This window comes from Podarcis erhardii (assembly GCF_964252035.2).
Source record: "Podarcis erhardii genome assembly, chromosome: 11".
Classification (NCBI taxonomy): domain Eukaryota; kingdom Metazoa; phylum Chordata; class Lepidosauria; order Squamata; family Lacertidae; genus Podarcis; species Podarcis erhardii.
In genome coordinates, this window is record NC_138501.1 from 48,121,135 (window position 1) to 48,135,746 (window position 14,612).

At 46.3% G+C, this 14,612-nt stretch overlaps 1 protein-coding gene and 1 long non-coding RNA gene across 3 annotated transcripts in view; one reads left to right on the forward strand and one right to left on the reverse strand.

Moving 5' to 3' along the window:
* The window catches only part of ST8SIA5 (ST8 alpha-N-acetyl-neuraminide alpha-2,8-sialyltransferase 5), a 59,501-nt gene extending 52,935 nt beyond the window's left edge, over positions 1-6,566 (forward strand). For both annotated transcript variants that reach the window (XM_081881599.1, XM_081881598.1), the window contains one exon: positions 3,863-6,566. In XM_081881599.1, the coding sequence (XP_081737725.1) occupies positions 3,863-4,331 (469 nt within the window). In that variant the 3' untranslated portion in view covers positions 4,332-6,566. The remainder of the gene's footprint in view (positions 1-3,862) is intronic.
* LOC309352899 overlaps positions 1-14,612 on the reverse strand; it is a 181,066-nt gene that overhangs the window by 133,952 nt on the left and 32,502 nt on the right. The gene's annotated exons all lie outside the window — the stretch shown is intronic.

The following is a 14,612-nucleotide window of genomic DNA, read 5'->3' on the forward strand; positions in this document are numbered from 1 at the left end:
GCCAAAGCACCACCCAAGCTCACAGCCAAATACCCTCACAGCTCCAACCAATCCCTAATGCAACTGATGACAGCAGCCAACCACATATCATTTCCTTGATTAGGCAAATGAACGCCATCGTCTCGAAACGGGGCCGCCTCGCTGGGCAGAATGAGGTGCAGTGCTGCTGCAGCCGCTTGAATGCAGCTAGACCCCGCCCCCAAGCCAACCCTATTGGCTGGCCTGGTGGGCGTGGTGCGGCAGCCGGGAAAGGGACCCAGGGGGCCAAATACGTCCCCCTGCTGACGCGGGAATGGCTCGTGCTCACAACACCTCCCCTCTGTGAGGAGGAGAGGCTTTTCAGAAACACAATAGGTGTTGTTGTTGTTTAGTCATTTAGTTGTGTCCGATTCTTCGTGACCCCATGGACCAGAGCACGCCAGGCACTCCTGTCTTCCACTGCCTCCCGCAGTTTGGTCAAACTCATGCTGGTAGCTTCGAGAACACCGTCCAACCATCTCGTCCTCTGTCGTCCCCTTCTCCTTGTGCCCTCCATCTTTCCCAACATCAGGGTCTTTTCCAGGGAGTCTTCTCTTCTCATGAAGTGGCCAAAGGATTGGAGCCTCAGCTTCAGGATCTGTCCTTCCATTGAGCACTCAGGGCTGATTTCCTTCAGAATGGAGAGGTTTGATCTTCTTGCAGTCCATGGGACTCTCAAGAGTCTCCTCCAGCACCATAATTCAAAAGCATCCATTCTTCAGCAATCAGCCTTCTTTATGGTCCAGCTCTCACTTTCATACATCACTACTGGGAAAACCATAGCTTTAACTATATGGACCTTTGTTGGCAAGGTGATGTCTCTGCTTTTTAAGATGCTGTCTAGGTTTGTCACTGCTTTTCTCCCAAGAAGCAGGAGTCTTTTAATTTCGTGACTGCTGTCACCATCTGCAGTGATCACGGAGCCCAAGAAAGTAACATCTCTCACTGCCTCCATTTCTTCCCCTTCTGTTTGCCAGAAGGTGATGGGCCCAGTGGCCATGATCTTAGTTTTTTTGATGTTGAGCTTCGCCAATAGCAATACAATAGGTAGAAACTGTTTTTCGCTAAAAAAAATTCCTCGTCTGCCCTCTCTGTTTTTTAACTATTATTCTGACCATTTCTGTGCTGCTTAATTGCTATCACCTCTAAGAAGTGTACAAAAAGCTCAATACGGCGAGCGGACTAATACCTGTAAGTTTCAACTTGTACAATATACCCTACCTCCTGAGAATCCAGTGTTTCACTGATGACAGGTCTCTCTGTTTCAACCTCTGGCTAATTGCCTCGTTCTTTTGCTACGAAGAAGGACGCCTAGTGATAACGCCACCCTTTCTAACTTACTTCCTCCTCCAGGTTTTTGGATCTCACAATAAAACGTACAGATATATGCAGTATTTATTTGATATAATGCATATTTCCGCCTACCCACACCAAAGGCCTTTTAACTCCTGTTGATTTCAAGCCCACTGAAATCAGCAGGACTTCAAAGAGGTTAAATTTGGCGAGGCCTTTCCCTTTTAATCCTCCCCCGCTCCCAGGCATGTTTTTCTTTTGCATACCCAGAGTATGAGAATCATGCTGCCAGAAAGAGAGAGGGTTTACTCTCTTGGAGGAGGAGGAGGAGTTTGAATTTGATATCCCACTTTATCACTCCCCTTCAGGAGTCTCAAAGCGGCTAACATTCTCCTTTCCCTTCCTCCCGCACAACAAACACTCTGTGAGGTGAGTGAGGCTGAGAGACTTCAAAGAAGTGTGACTGGCCCAAGGTCACCCAGCAGCTGCATGTGGAGAAGCGAGGACGCGAACCCGGTTCACCAGATTACAAGTCTACCACTCTTAACCACTACACCACACTGGCTCTCTGCAGTCCTGAAGCCATGTGGGGAAGAAGTGGGTGGTTGGGTGGGAAAGCAAAGATTGATGAACCACCACATCTTGTGGCCTTCCAGGCTTCCATCAGCAGGATAGAAAGGTGGGTGAGGACCCTCGTACTTATGGGACCGCCAGTGTGGTGTAGTGGTTAAGAGCGGTAGTCTCGTAATCTGGGGAACCGGGTTCGAGTCTCCGCTCCTCCACATGCAACTGCTGGGTGACCTTGGGCCAGTCACACTTCTCTGAAGTCTCTCAGCCCCACTCACCTCACAGAGTGTTTGTTGTGGGGGAGGAAGGGAAAGGAGAATGTTAGCCGCTTTGAGACTCCTTAAAGGGAGTGAAAGGCGGGATATCAAATCCAAACTCTTCTTCTTCTTCTTCCTGGTATGTGCCGCAGAGGACCCTAAGGTCCATGAATAATAATAGCTTGAAGGTCCTAAGGAAGCCAGACTATCCTCCACCACGGCAAGGCTTTTTCAGCGATGGCTCTGACCTGGTGGAATGCTCTGTCCTACGACACTAGGGCCCTCCAGGGCTTTATCTCCTTTCGCAGGACCTGTAAGACAGAGCTATTCCGCCTGGCCTTCAATTTGAGTTAGCCTGATCCTCTATTCCAGGGGTTCTCAACCTGTGGGTCCCCAGATGTTGGACTACAACTCCCATCATCCCTGAGCTCTGGCCTTGCTAGCTAGGCATGATGGTAGTCCAACAACATCTGGGGACCCACAGGTTGAGAAAGGCTGCTGTCTATTCCCTTTTCCCTTTCCTCTTCTATGAAGAAACCCTTTCTGGGACCCCACATTTAAATTCTTCCCAGGGGCGTAGCGTAGGTTGCCAGTGCCCAGGGCGGGGCAAGTGTTGCGCCCCACGCGGTGGACTGGGCAGTGGTCAGTCCCTTCGCTGGCCAGCGTCTAATCAATGGAGTCTCCTTGCAAACTAGCCCCAACCTGGGAGCAGAGATAAGACAGACATACGCGAAGCTAGGAACACCACTCTGCTGCCTTGCCTCCCTGTCCTTGCAGTGTTGCACCCTGGGCAACACACTTGGCTCCAGCAGTGCTTTCCTGGCTTCCTCTTCCTTCCTTCCTCCCTCCTTGGTGGGTGGGGGTGCAGCACCCTCCCCCTCCCTTCCTCCCTCTCAGCTAGCCTCTACTGGTATGCCCCGCAGAGGACCTAAAGGTCCACAAATAACAACACTTTGGAGGTCCTGAGCCTCAAGGAGGTTAGATTGGTTTCAACTAGGGCCAGGGCCTTTTCAGCACTGGCCCCGACGTGGTGGAACGCTCTGTCACAAGAGACTAGGGCCCTGCAGGACTTGACATCTTTCCGCAGGGCTTGCAAGACAGAGCTGCTCCGCCTGGCCTTTGGACTCAGTCTGACTCCTATGTTTCCCTCCCCTTATGGCCTTGATTTATCAGCTACTTTAAAATGACGCTGCATTTTAAATTGCATTTTAACCTGTATTTTAAATTGGTTCCCCCTTCTCTTTCCCCCCTATTATGTTTTTACTGTGAATTTTATTGGTGTTAGCCGCCCTGAGCCCAGGAGGGCGGGGTAGAAATAAAAATTTTTATTATTATTATTATTATTATTATTATTATTATTATTATTAGGGGTTGGGTGCGCACAGTTGTCTCTTCGCAGGCCATGAAGAGGAGGCAGCCCCACCCCAGTCCAAAGGCCCGGTCTGGGCATTGCTTTCCTCCCCGCGGCTCCAACCTCGATGAGGGAGCCTGTTGTGGGCACACCTGGTTGCGCCCCCTCAGAAATTTGTGCCCGGGCCATGGCTCCCAGCCCTTCCCTTCCTACGCCACTGGGGCCACCCTACCGATCTGTTATCTGGTTCTCTTATTATACTGCTGCTATTTTGCCTGGAAAAGCCAAAGCTCTTCCTAGCGTTGGCAGCAGTTGTGTGAGTTGTGGCTCTCCAGTCTCCCTGATTGCTCTCCCTTTAATCCTCCCAAACAACCAGGTTCCACAAGCTGGAGAAGTGGAGGAAGCCCTTTTTTGAGGTCTTGCAGGTGTACGAAAACGCCTCGGTCCTGCTCCCGGCTTTCTACAACACCCGCAACACGGACGTCTCTACCCGGGTCCGATATGTCCTGGACGACTTTGAGTCCCAGCAGGCCGTCTACTTCTTCCACCCGCAGTACCTGATCAATGTCTCACGCTACTGGCTGGCTCAAGGGGTGCGCGCCAAGCGCATCAGCACGGGCCTGATCCTGGTGACAGCGGCCTTGGAGCTGTGCGAGGAAGTTCACCTCTTTGGATTCTGGGCTTTCCCCATGAACCCCTCAGGGATATTTATCACCCACCATTACTACGACAACGTGAAACCTCGTCCGGGATTCCATGCCATGCCTTCGGAAATCTTCAACTTTCTCCATATGCACAGCAGAGGCATTCTGAGGGTACACACGGATGCCTGCAGTTGCTCCTGAGGGGTCAGGACAGGAGGAAGTTTGGTTCTTCTCCCGAGTCGTGTAAAGGAAAGGAAGAAAGGGAGACGACTCACCCGCAGCCCTGGGTCTCAAGAACCAAGTTGCACAACTGGGTTTTTTTGTAAGGGGAAGAGTCTCTGCAAGGCTGCTTTGGCACCTTTCTGCATCCATGTCTCGTGAAAGATTACCCGTGGTACGGTTATCAGCTGCCACGTTCTGAAAAAGACTTGCGGCTGTGCGGATTGGCACAGCGCAATCTGTGTCGGAGAGGGCGGAGTGGTGTGTTTTTTTATAATGACATTGAGAGATTTATGCAATAATGTTTGATAACCATACATTTCTTCAAAGGCTTTGCGTTTTTCCTCGTGAGCTGGGGTTTCTGACACCCTCCCTCGCTTAGCCAGCCTTGTAGTGTGGCTGCTGTTTGGGCTGAAGCCCACCTTTTCTCCACCGCAGGAATCCACACCCTGCCTTGGAGCCCGTGACAAACAGGAGAAGCACATTGACTAGTGGTTTTAGGCCAGAAATAGAGCACATCACTGTTATGATTCCTTATTTCACCTCCGGGAACGCACCAAACCTGAGTGTACTTGACAAAGCTGAGGATCTAGACCTGTTGTTCTTAAGGTGTAGTGCCAATGCCCTTGTGTGACAATGTTAGCACTCATCAGGGGATGCTCAAGAAAAACACTGTAAGGCTGCATTTACTCCATACATTTGAAGCCCAAGGCTTCCACAGCAAGAATTCTGGGAACTGCAGTTTACCCCCTCGCTGAGCTACAATTCCCAGCACCCTTAACAAACGGCGGTTCCCATGATTCTTTGCAGGAAGCCATGTGGGTTATTTATTTATTTTTTCCAATAAGATTTTTATTATAGCTGGCTAAGTGGGGTGGCGCTGTGGGTTAAACCACAGAGCCTAGGACCTGCCGATCAGAAGGTCGGTGGTTCGAATCCCCGTGACGGGGTGAGCTCCCGTTGCTCGGTCCCTGCTCCTGCCAACCTAGCAGTTTGAAAGCACGTCAAAGTGCAAGTAGATAAATAGGTGCCGCTCCAGCGGGAAGGTAAACGGCGTTTCCGTGCGCTGCTCTGGTTCGCCAGAAGTGGCTTAGACATGCTGGCCACATGACCCGGAAGCTGTCTGCGGACAAACGCCGGCTCCCTTGGCCTAGAAAGCGAGATGTGCACGCAACCCCACAGTCGGTCACGACTGGACCTAATCGTCAGGGGTCCCTTTACCTTTAAGTTGCAAGGCAAGAAAAAGAAGCAATAGAAAAAGAGAAAGAGACAATAGAGATAAAGAGGGAGAAGGGGGTTAAAAAGTAGAAACAGAGAAACTGCTTTAAATGTGTGGTACGGATGTGGCCAAAGGGACATTGTTTCTGTACCCTGCCTGCAAATCTCCTGTTTCCCTTTTAGTTTTCCATAAGTACCACTGGCAGGAAGATCAGGGTTCAGAGCTCCTTGAAATAATACACGTCTCTTTCCTCTCCCCGCCAGTCTGCTCTCTCAAGCAACTTACTGTGGACTAAACACCCCATAACCACTTTCCGTCTGCTTGCCAGTTCCACAGCCTTAGGGTTAAAGAAGGATTTTTTAAAAAGGACCTTCTCCTTCAAAGCATAGAACTATTTTGGTTCTGGTTCACGTTGGAAGGTGCAAGCGGAGCAGGACGCAGTCTGGAAACCATTGCCTTAGCAAAACGCATAGAAAGCTTTGAGCGCACCTGATATTGGAGTCATGTAAATAAATAACACAGGCGTCAGTGTTGTTGCTATAGCTGGGAGCTGTTTCTCATGATATGGCTGCGGTGGTGGAGGGACGGTTCATGCGGCCAGCTGATGCTCAGGAAGTGGCCCGTGGCATCGATCCTTCAGTTTCAAGCTGGATCATGTGCAGCAGCCCTCAGGTTCACTTTAGAAAGCCATAAATGTTTTCTGCGTAAGCCGATGGGTATTTATTGCCATGTGTATCTGTCACTGTGAAACGTACCAAACATGTCCAAAGGCTTATCAGCGGACAGATCTTGAATTGGAGGGTTGCTTTCCAGTAGTGTTCGACGGCATGGGACACGCTGTCTGCTCTGTGGTGCACCCATGGATCACAAAATACCTGTTATATAATAGGTTGCGTGGTAATAATAATAATAATAATAAATTTTTATTTATACCCTGCCCTTTCCGATTCAGAAAACCGGGCTCAGGGCGGCTAACAACAAATTTAAAACACTTAATCGATGCAACAAAAAACAGCATAAAATACAGTATAAAACATGAATAACAATAAATTCAAAATTCAAAAATCAATTTAGGGGGGAAATCCATCCAATAAACATTAGATGATCACCAGGGATAGCTGGCTACATTAGTCCTATTTGGGCTAGCGTGGAGACAGGGGAGAATTAGCTGTGGGATCCCAGAGCAGGTAATCTTCATAAAAAGGGGAGGGGAGGGGAGGGGAGGGGAGGAAGGGGAATAAAAGATCAGGCTAAGTTCAATTTGAAAGCCAGGCAGAATAAGTCTGTCTTATAGGCCCTGTGGAAGGAACTTCATGGGACAGAGCATTCCACCAGGTCGGAGCCATCACTGAGAAGGCCCTGGCCCTGGTGGAGGATAATCTGACTTCCTTAGGGCCCAGGGCCTCTAAACTAGAATTATTCATGGACCTTAAGGTCCTCTGCGGGGCATACCAGGAGGGGCGGTCCTGTAAATACGAGGGCCCTAAGCCACAAAGGGCATGGTAGAGGGAGGGATTGTCTAATGCAAGGACCCGTGGGGATATTCAGAGACACACTGCACCCTCCCTTCTACATTGCGTGTTGCACCCAGGTCGTCCTTTTTCAAGGGTGGAAAGCCGACATCGCAGCAGCTTCCTGCAATGTAGCGCATTAACTCTTCCCTGTAGGGATCCTGCTGACCCCTGTGGAAGAGGAAAAGTGTGTGTGGGGGGGGTTACTTTTGGGTACGCAATCAACATGGAAGCGCAACCAGTACCCTGTGACCTTAACCAGTGAGGCTCGAACCTGTGCTTATCTGCATAGCCCCACCCCTTCATTTGCATAGCCCCACCCAATGTTCTTTGTCATAAAAAGTGTGACATGGAACATGGCTTTTTTCAATAGAGACAGAATTATATGTGTTGATCTGTTTGTGCCAGTCACTTAACTGTAGATTGGGCTTAAAAGTATTTTGTGACCCTATGCAAAATGAGTTGCACATCCCTCCTCTTCTTTGCCATGCCATTAAGCCCTGACACTTTCCTGACCCAGCTGATCTCCTTCCTCATATGTCAGAGGGCTACAGAGGGCTCCCCCTCACTGGGTGGGTGTGTTTGTGTGTTCTGCAACACGATATTGGCATTCTGCGTTATGAGTTGTCCTGCGATGCTTCCCCATTGCAATATTGACATCTAGAGGGGCACTTTTGCATCATAGCACAACAGAAGCAAGACTAAAGATAAACTGGAACATTTGTGGTATGAAAAGATACAGGATTTCAGCAGGGAAGTTGCAGGACATGGGCAGTAAGCAATGAAGCAGTAAGCCTGTCCTGATGGTTTTGCTGGTGCAAACGGTAATGAAAGTGAAATTGTGTGTAACTGCACAAACAGTCATGAATGCACAATAAAAAAAGACATTTGGAAGGGTTCTGAATGAGAGGAAAGGGAGCCAAGTGAGGTTCAGCAACTACAGGGATTCTGTAGCTTTAAACTATGTGCACCTAAGAGGGAATTTTGCCTCCTTGCACCACTTGGTGCTATGAAACAGCTAACCGAAATCCCCATTTTTGAGCCTCCTTTAATGAATGAATGAACGAATGAACAAGCAAATGAATGTCTTCTTCACTACGAGAGTGCACCTCCAACCCTTCTGCAGCCAGTCACTTGGTGCTATTAATTAGGAAAAATCGGATCTTCCTTTTAAAAAACAACCGCAAGCTTTGTAGTCTTTTTGGCATGACATTATTGTACAAAGCATTGTCCTGTTTCTCATCAAGCCTCAATGGTTGAACGAAGGGGGGCAGGTATAACTTGACTATTACATGATTGCAATTTCATGACTGAAGCGTGCACATTTTTGAGATTTGGGGAGGGTTTCTTCATATTTCGGTTGTTTGTTCTGTGGCTTTATTTGGTTGCAAAGGAAGCAGCTAAAACTGGATAGAGTAAAGCAGCTTTTGATTTCACCTGAGGCTTTGTTTATTGCGCATTGCACGGAGATGGGGTGAGGTTTTTTCCTTTTAAATTGTCAATCCATTCTAAAGCCTACTGTATTTATTTCAGGCATTCATAAAGAGATAAAGTAAAGGGAGGGGGAGAAAAATAATGCTGATGAGACCATTTTGCTTCTGATTTAAAGGCAGGTTTATCCTTCTGCTCCTAACACAACTTGAAATATGCATTAAAAACACATTGTACAATAAGCCCTGTTCATACTTCTTGACCTCACATAGATGGGGAGGGGGAGGGGGAACTGATCCACTTTGTTTACATCTGATTTGTTAATGCCCTTGTTTTCATTGAGTAACCATTTGCTGAAATCCTCAGACCTTGTAATTTTATTCCTTTTGATGTGTGTTTCCTTCAGTTGACCGCACGATGTGAAAGAAAGCCTATAAATTAATGTAAGCCATAACTTTGAAAACAACAATCAGGGTATTTTTCCCATCAATCACATTGTGTCACTGTGTTTGGGAGAGAATTTAACAGTTAACAAATAAAGCAGTCTATGAGTTTAATTTGAAAAGAAGTTACATTGTAGGTTCTTTGTGTGTGTTTTCAGTGAGTTGCTATGCCCGTCTATGGCTTTGTATGATTATTCTCATTCCCTCCCTCCCTCCCTCCCTCCCTCTCTCTCTCTCTCTCTCTCTCTCTCTCTCTCTCTCTCTCTCTTATTACACCTCTCTCTCCAAAGAACACATATGCCACCCTGAACTATTTGGAGGAAAAGTGGGATATAAAGTTAATAAATTAAGCCAGCAAACAAACAAACATAAAGTGAAAGAGTGCACTTTTGAGTCTTGCAAGTACTGTAAGGATTTTTACCATTTTTTGCTTGATTGCAGCGATTACACAACTTGCCCTGAGAAGTAGGGGTGCGTTGTGTGTTTGTGTGGTGAAAGAAGCATCTTGTCTATTCATGTGCATTCTATAGAAATGACATTTCTGGAGTGCTTATCTAGCCTTTACGTTCCCTCCCCCTCCAAATTGCTCCGGCGATGCAAGATGGTGATGAATTCAGGCAGAATCGATTTTGATTGCAGCTTTTCAGCACCACTTCCATTTCCAGGAACGGGGAACATTTTCTCTTTACAGCTGCTGGCGATAATCCTTTACCATTATCCCGACACACACAAAAAGGGAAATGCGAAGAATGGAAGGGATGACTCGACCGACTTGCACAGTTAGATATGATTGCAACTGTGAAGTCAAAGAAGGAGGAAGGAAGAAATCCAGCAATTCTCTCAACTGGTGGCCTGATTCTGCCATCAACTGTGCCAGCAAAATGGGTCCCATTGTTTCATCTGTGTCTGCCAGCCCTAGTGATGTTGCTAGTGTTGTATTGTGGACCGTGGTGTTGAACCGATTAATAATAATAATAATAGCAATACTATATACTTTGATTAATTTATTGTTGTTACTTATTCCAAAAGAGCCCAAAGGAGCCATGCAACATAATAGTACAACCTAAATAAAAACACATTTTCAGTATACATTTACAGCTTCCAAGCTGTTGAATGTACACTCCTTTAGTGGCTGTTGGGGGGGGGGGCGGCACAGGGGTGGTTGCCCCAGGTGCACAATTGTTAGGAAGCACAAAATTTCAGCACTGGGTGCTGCCTCAGTACAGCTGTGTGCTTCCATCGCTGGGCTCCATTGAAAACATCTCCGTGGGAACCAGGAAGTAACCTCTCCATACAATGAAATGACTCTTTTAATCTCTGCAGTTGCAATCTCCTGGGTGACGCAGATGCCGTTAGGCAATTGAATGCATGTGCCTACTCCCATCAGTCTCCCTCCCTTCTGCCTATGTGTGGCCCCGGGCACTGGCAACCCACGCTACACCACTGCTCTCCTTTGATTACTAAGTGCCAGGCTGAAAAGGGTATTTTCTCCCCATACTAGGTGCCAGTAGTGCCAAGCACAGATTATCACCAGCTTAGAACAACATCTGTGTCCATCTGGGGATCGTCCATCTCTTAATGGCGTTGGCCCCTGTGAATACCTCTCTTTTAGGGGAAGTGACATAACTCAGTGACAAACGCATCATTTGCATGCAAAAGGCCACACCTTCAATGGTAGCCCAGCAGAGTGAAAATAAACTACACTTTGGATGTGCCCCAAGGTAAAAGACTTCTGGGAAAGGATTTATAATGAATTGAAAAAAGTGTTGAAAAACACATTTATTAAAAAACCAGAAGCCTTTTTACTTGGTATAGTGGGGGGTGAAATCCCCCAAAAGGATGTTACTTGTTTTCTGTATGCCACAACAGCTGAGAATATTGTTAGCGAAGAATTGGAAGAAACAAAATTTACCAACTATTGAAGAATGGCAGATGAAGATGATGGACTATATGGAACTTGCCGAACTGACCGGGAGACTCCGAGACCAGAGAGAAGAGACGGTAGAAGAAGACTGGAAGAAGTTTAAGGGATATTTGAAGAAATATGTTAATATTTAAATCTTAGAATAGCTTTGGAAGTGGATATAGGCTGTAGGGTTAGAAGTAGAAGATAGGATAATTTAAAATAGTATTTGTAAGTGATAAAATGTGAAGTTATTATAAGTGTGATAAAAAAGATGGTTAGAAATTATGATATGTGTAAACTGCTAAAGATGAAGTAAAATGAAAATCAGATAGGTGGGCCTTGGGGAAGCCCACTTAACAATGTTTAGGAAAATAAGGATATGACAAGTATTTGTTCGTATTGTTTGTCTTTTCTGTTTGTGTTTTTTATTTGTGTTATAAAATGAATTAGAAATTTTGAAAGAAGAAGAAGAAGAAGAAAATAAACTACTACACTTGAGCAAGAACAGTCAATCTGAACAGTGGAGATTTGGCCATTCCTGCAGCAATGCCTTTGAGGACCCACCACCCTGTGTATCTTGCCTTGATGCTGGCTCCTAGCAGGAAGGGGTCTACAGCTGGGAGTTTGCTGTGGGCCGACTAAGGCTTACTTACGTCACTCACTGTTCCTTCTAATCAAACCCAGTGTTGCTCTGCAGTACACAGATGTAAATTCATTTTGCTTTGCGTGGTTGCTGCAGTCACCTTGTATTGAATGAGGTCGCTGAGAACCTAGCCAGTTTCTCCCCCAACCTCCTGCTTTACACACACACACACACACAGAGAGAGAGAGAGAGAGAGAGAGAAAGAGAAAGAGGGAGAGGGAGAGGGAGAGGGAGAGGGAGAGGGAGAGGGAGATATATGCTTGGTAGCCATTGTTTTCAATTGATCAAAGATGCTGGTTATATTTCTTCATCTCATTCCGCTCTCTCTCCTCTGTCATTTCTTCCAGGTGTGTTTTCATTCAGTGAAATGCTCTCAGCTTCTGCCTTAGAAGCGCTTTCTGGAAAGGGAATATATATATATATATATATATATATATATATATATATATATATGCAGGTTTTGGTGTCCTCGGGTGTCTTCCCGTGTAAAAGTTGGGGTGTCTAGGCGACGTTTCGACGAGGTCTCACTCGTCATCTTCAGGCTGGTGCTTTCGGCTTCTTGTTACTGGAACAGAGCAGGATCTCAGTGTTTGAGTTCCTATAAATACTGTAGAGGGGGTGTGGTGTATAGCCTCCAATGTTCTGGGCAGAGAGGAAGTTCCCAGGCTAGTGTGCCTTTTCTTCTTTTGTTCCTTAATTACTTGAGAGATATCTTGAGTGATTTCTTGAGTGATATCCTGAGTACCACTTAGGTGGGTCATTAGGTGTGGATTAGTTGTTAAAGTCTTTGTGTCTTGACCTCTTGAACTTTGTGAAGAGTTTTCCTGAGAAGATGGCTGTACTGTACTTAGTTGTGCTCTGGCTTGGCTTCGTGTATAGGGGCGAGCTGTGGTTTTGTGGCTTGTGTCAGCCAGATCTGTGTAGGGATTGCAGGGGGGTGCAGCATCCGGAGGTGCCACCATGGATTGGCTACTGGATGGTGTCTGTAATTCATCTGTGGAGAGGGTCTGGGTTTGGGTCTGGTGTGGTTGATTGGTGTTGGCGTTCTGTGTGCCTCTGGATCTGGTGTCAGTTTTTGTGGGGAGGGCTAATTTCCAGATGTCTGGCAAGCGGGATGTGTCGTCACGCTTGTTCATGTTGTGAGGGTGTTTCTCTATCTCGATGGCTTCCATGATTATTCTCTTGTGGTGATGTTCCGTGTTAAAGAGCAATTTGGAATCTGCAAAATTAATTTCGTGTCCTGTTTCTTTCATGTGTTGGAAAAGAGAGGAAGTTTTTTCTTCTTTTTTGACGGCATTCTTGTGTTCTGCGATACGTGCATTTATTCGTCTGTTTGTTTGTCCAATGTACGTGGCTGGGCAGACTTTGCAGGGTATTTCATAGATCCCTTGGTTTTCCAACTGGATTTTATCCTTGGGGTTTCTGAGGATATTGGCTATTTTTTGGTTGGTGCAAAAGGCTGTTTTGATATTGTGTTTATGGAGGATTTTGCTAATTTTATCTGTAGTGCCCTTGATATAAGGAAGGAGGGCCATGCCATTGTTTTCTTCTGTGTCTTGGTTTTTGGGGGGTGTTTCCTTTTGGATTAGCTTCGTAATCCTGTTTTGCTGGTATCCATTGGCAATTAACACGTTTGAGAGATTCTGTAACTCAGTTGTCAAGTGGTCTTTGTCAGCCAGGCGTTTGGTTCTGGAGATGAGAGTCTTGGCTACGGAGTTTATTTGTGCAGGGTGGTGGTGTGATTGTGCATGTAAGTAGCGGTTGGTGTGTGTTTTTTTCCGGTAGATAGTGTGTCCTAGGGAGCCATCAGGTTTTTTGTAGATTAGGACGTCAAGGAAGGGAAGTTGGTTGTTGGCTTCTATTTCCATAGTGAATTGTATTTTGGGGTGTAAGTTGTTGAGATGTGTGAGGAAGCTATCCAGTTTTTCTTTCCCGTGTGGCCAAATTACAAAGGTGTCGTCAACATATCTGAGCCAAAGTTTGGGTTTGTGTTCTGACTTGTCTAAAGCATTGGTTTCAAAGTGTTCCATGTACAGGTTTGCGATGACCGGTGAGAGGGGTGATCCCATAGGTGCTCCTTCTATCTGTTTGTATCTTTGTCCATTGTGGATGAAGTACGTGTTGGTTAGGCAGTGGTTGGTCAGGTCCAAGATGTATTCGGGGGGATTGTATTTGTTTTGAATAGCTGTCAAGGCTTCATTAATGGGCCCATTAATGAAGCCTTGACAGCTATTCAAAACAAATACAATCCCCCCGAATACATCTTGGACCTGACCAACCACTGCCTAACCAACACGTACTTCATCCACAATGGACAAAGATACAAACAGATAGAAGGAGCACCTATGGGATCACCCCTCTCACCGGTCATCGCAAACCTGTACATGGAACACTTTGAAACCAATGCTTTAGACAAGTCAGAACACAAACCCAAACTTTGGCTCAGATATGTTGACGACACCTTTGTAATTTGGCCACATGGGAAAGAAAAACTGGATAGCTTCCTCACACATCTCAACAACTTACACCCCAAAATACAATTCACTATGGAAATAGAAGCCAACAACCAACTTCCCTTCCTTGACGTCCTAATCTACAAAAAACCTGATGGCTCCCTAGGACACACTATCTACCGGAAAAAAACACACACCAACCGCTACTTACATGCACAATCACACCACCACCCTGCACAAATAAACTCCGTAGCCAAGACTCTCATCTCCAGAACCAAACGCCTGGCTGACAAAGACCACTTGACAACTGAGTTACAGAATCTCTCAAACGTGTTAATTGCCAATGGATACCAGCAAAACAGGATTACGAAGCTAATCCAAAAGGAAACACCCCCCAAAAACCAAGACACAGAAGAAAACAATGGCATGGCCCTCCTTCCTTATATCAAGGGCACTACAGATAAAATTAGCAAAATCCTCCATAAACACAATATCAAAACAGCCTTTTGCACCAACCAAAAAATAGCCAATATCCTCAGAAACCCCAAGGATAAAATCCAGTTGGAAAACCAAGGGATCTATGAAATACCCTGCAAAGTCTGCCCAGCCACGTACATTGGACAAACAAACAGACGAATAAATGCACGTATCGCAGAA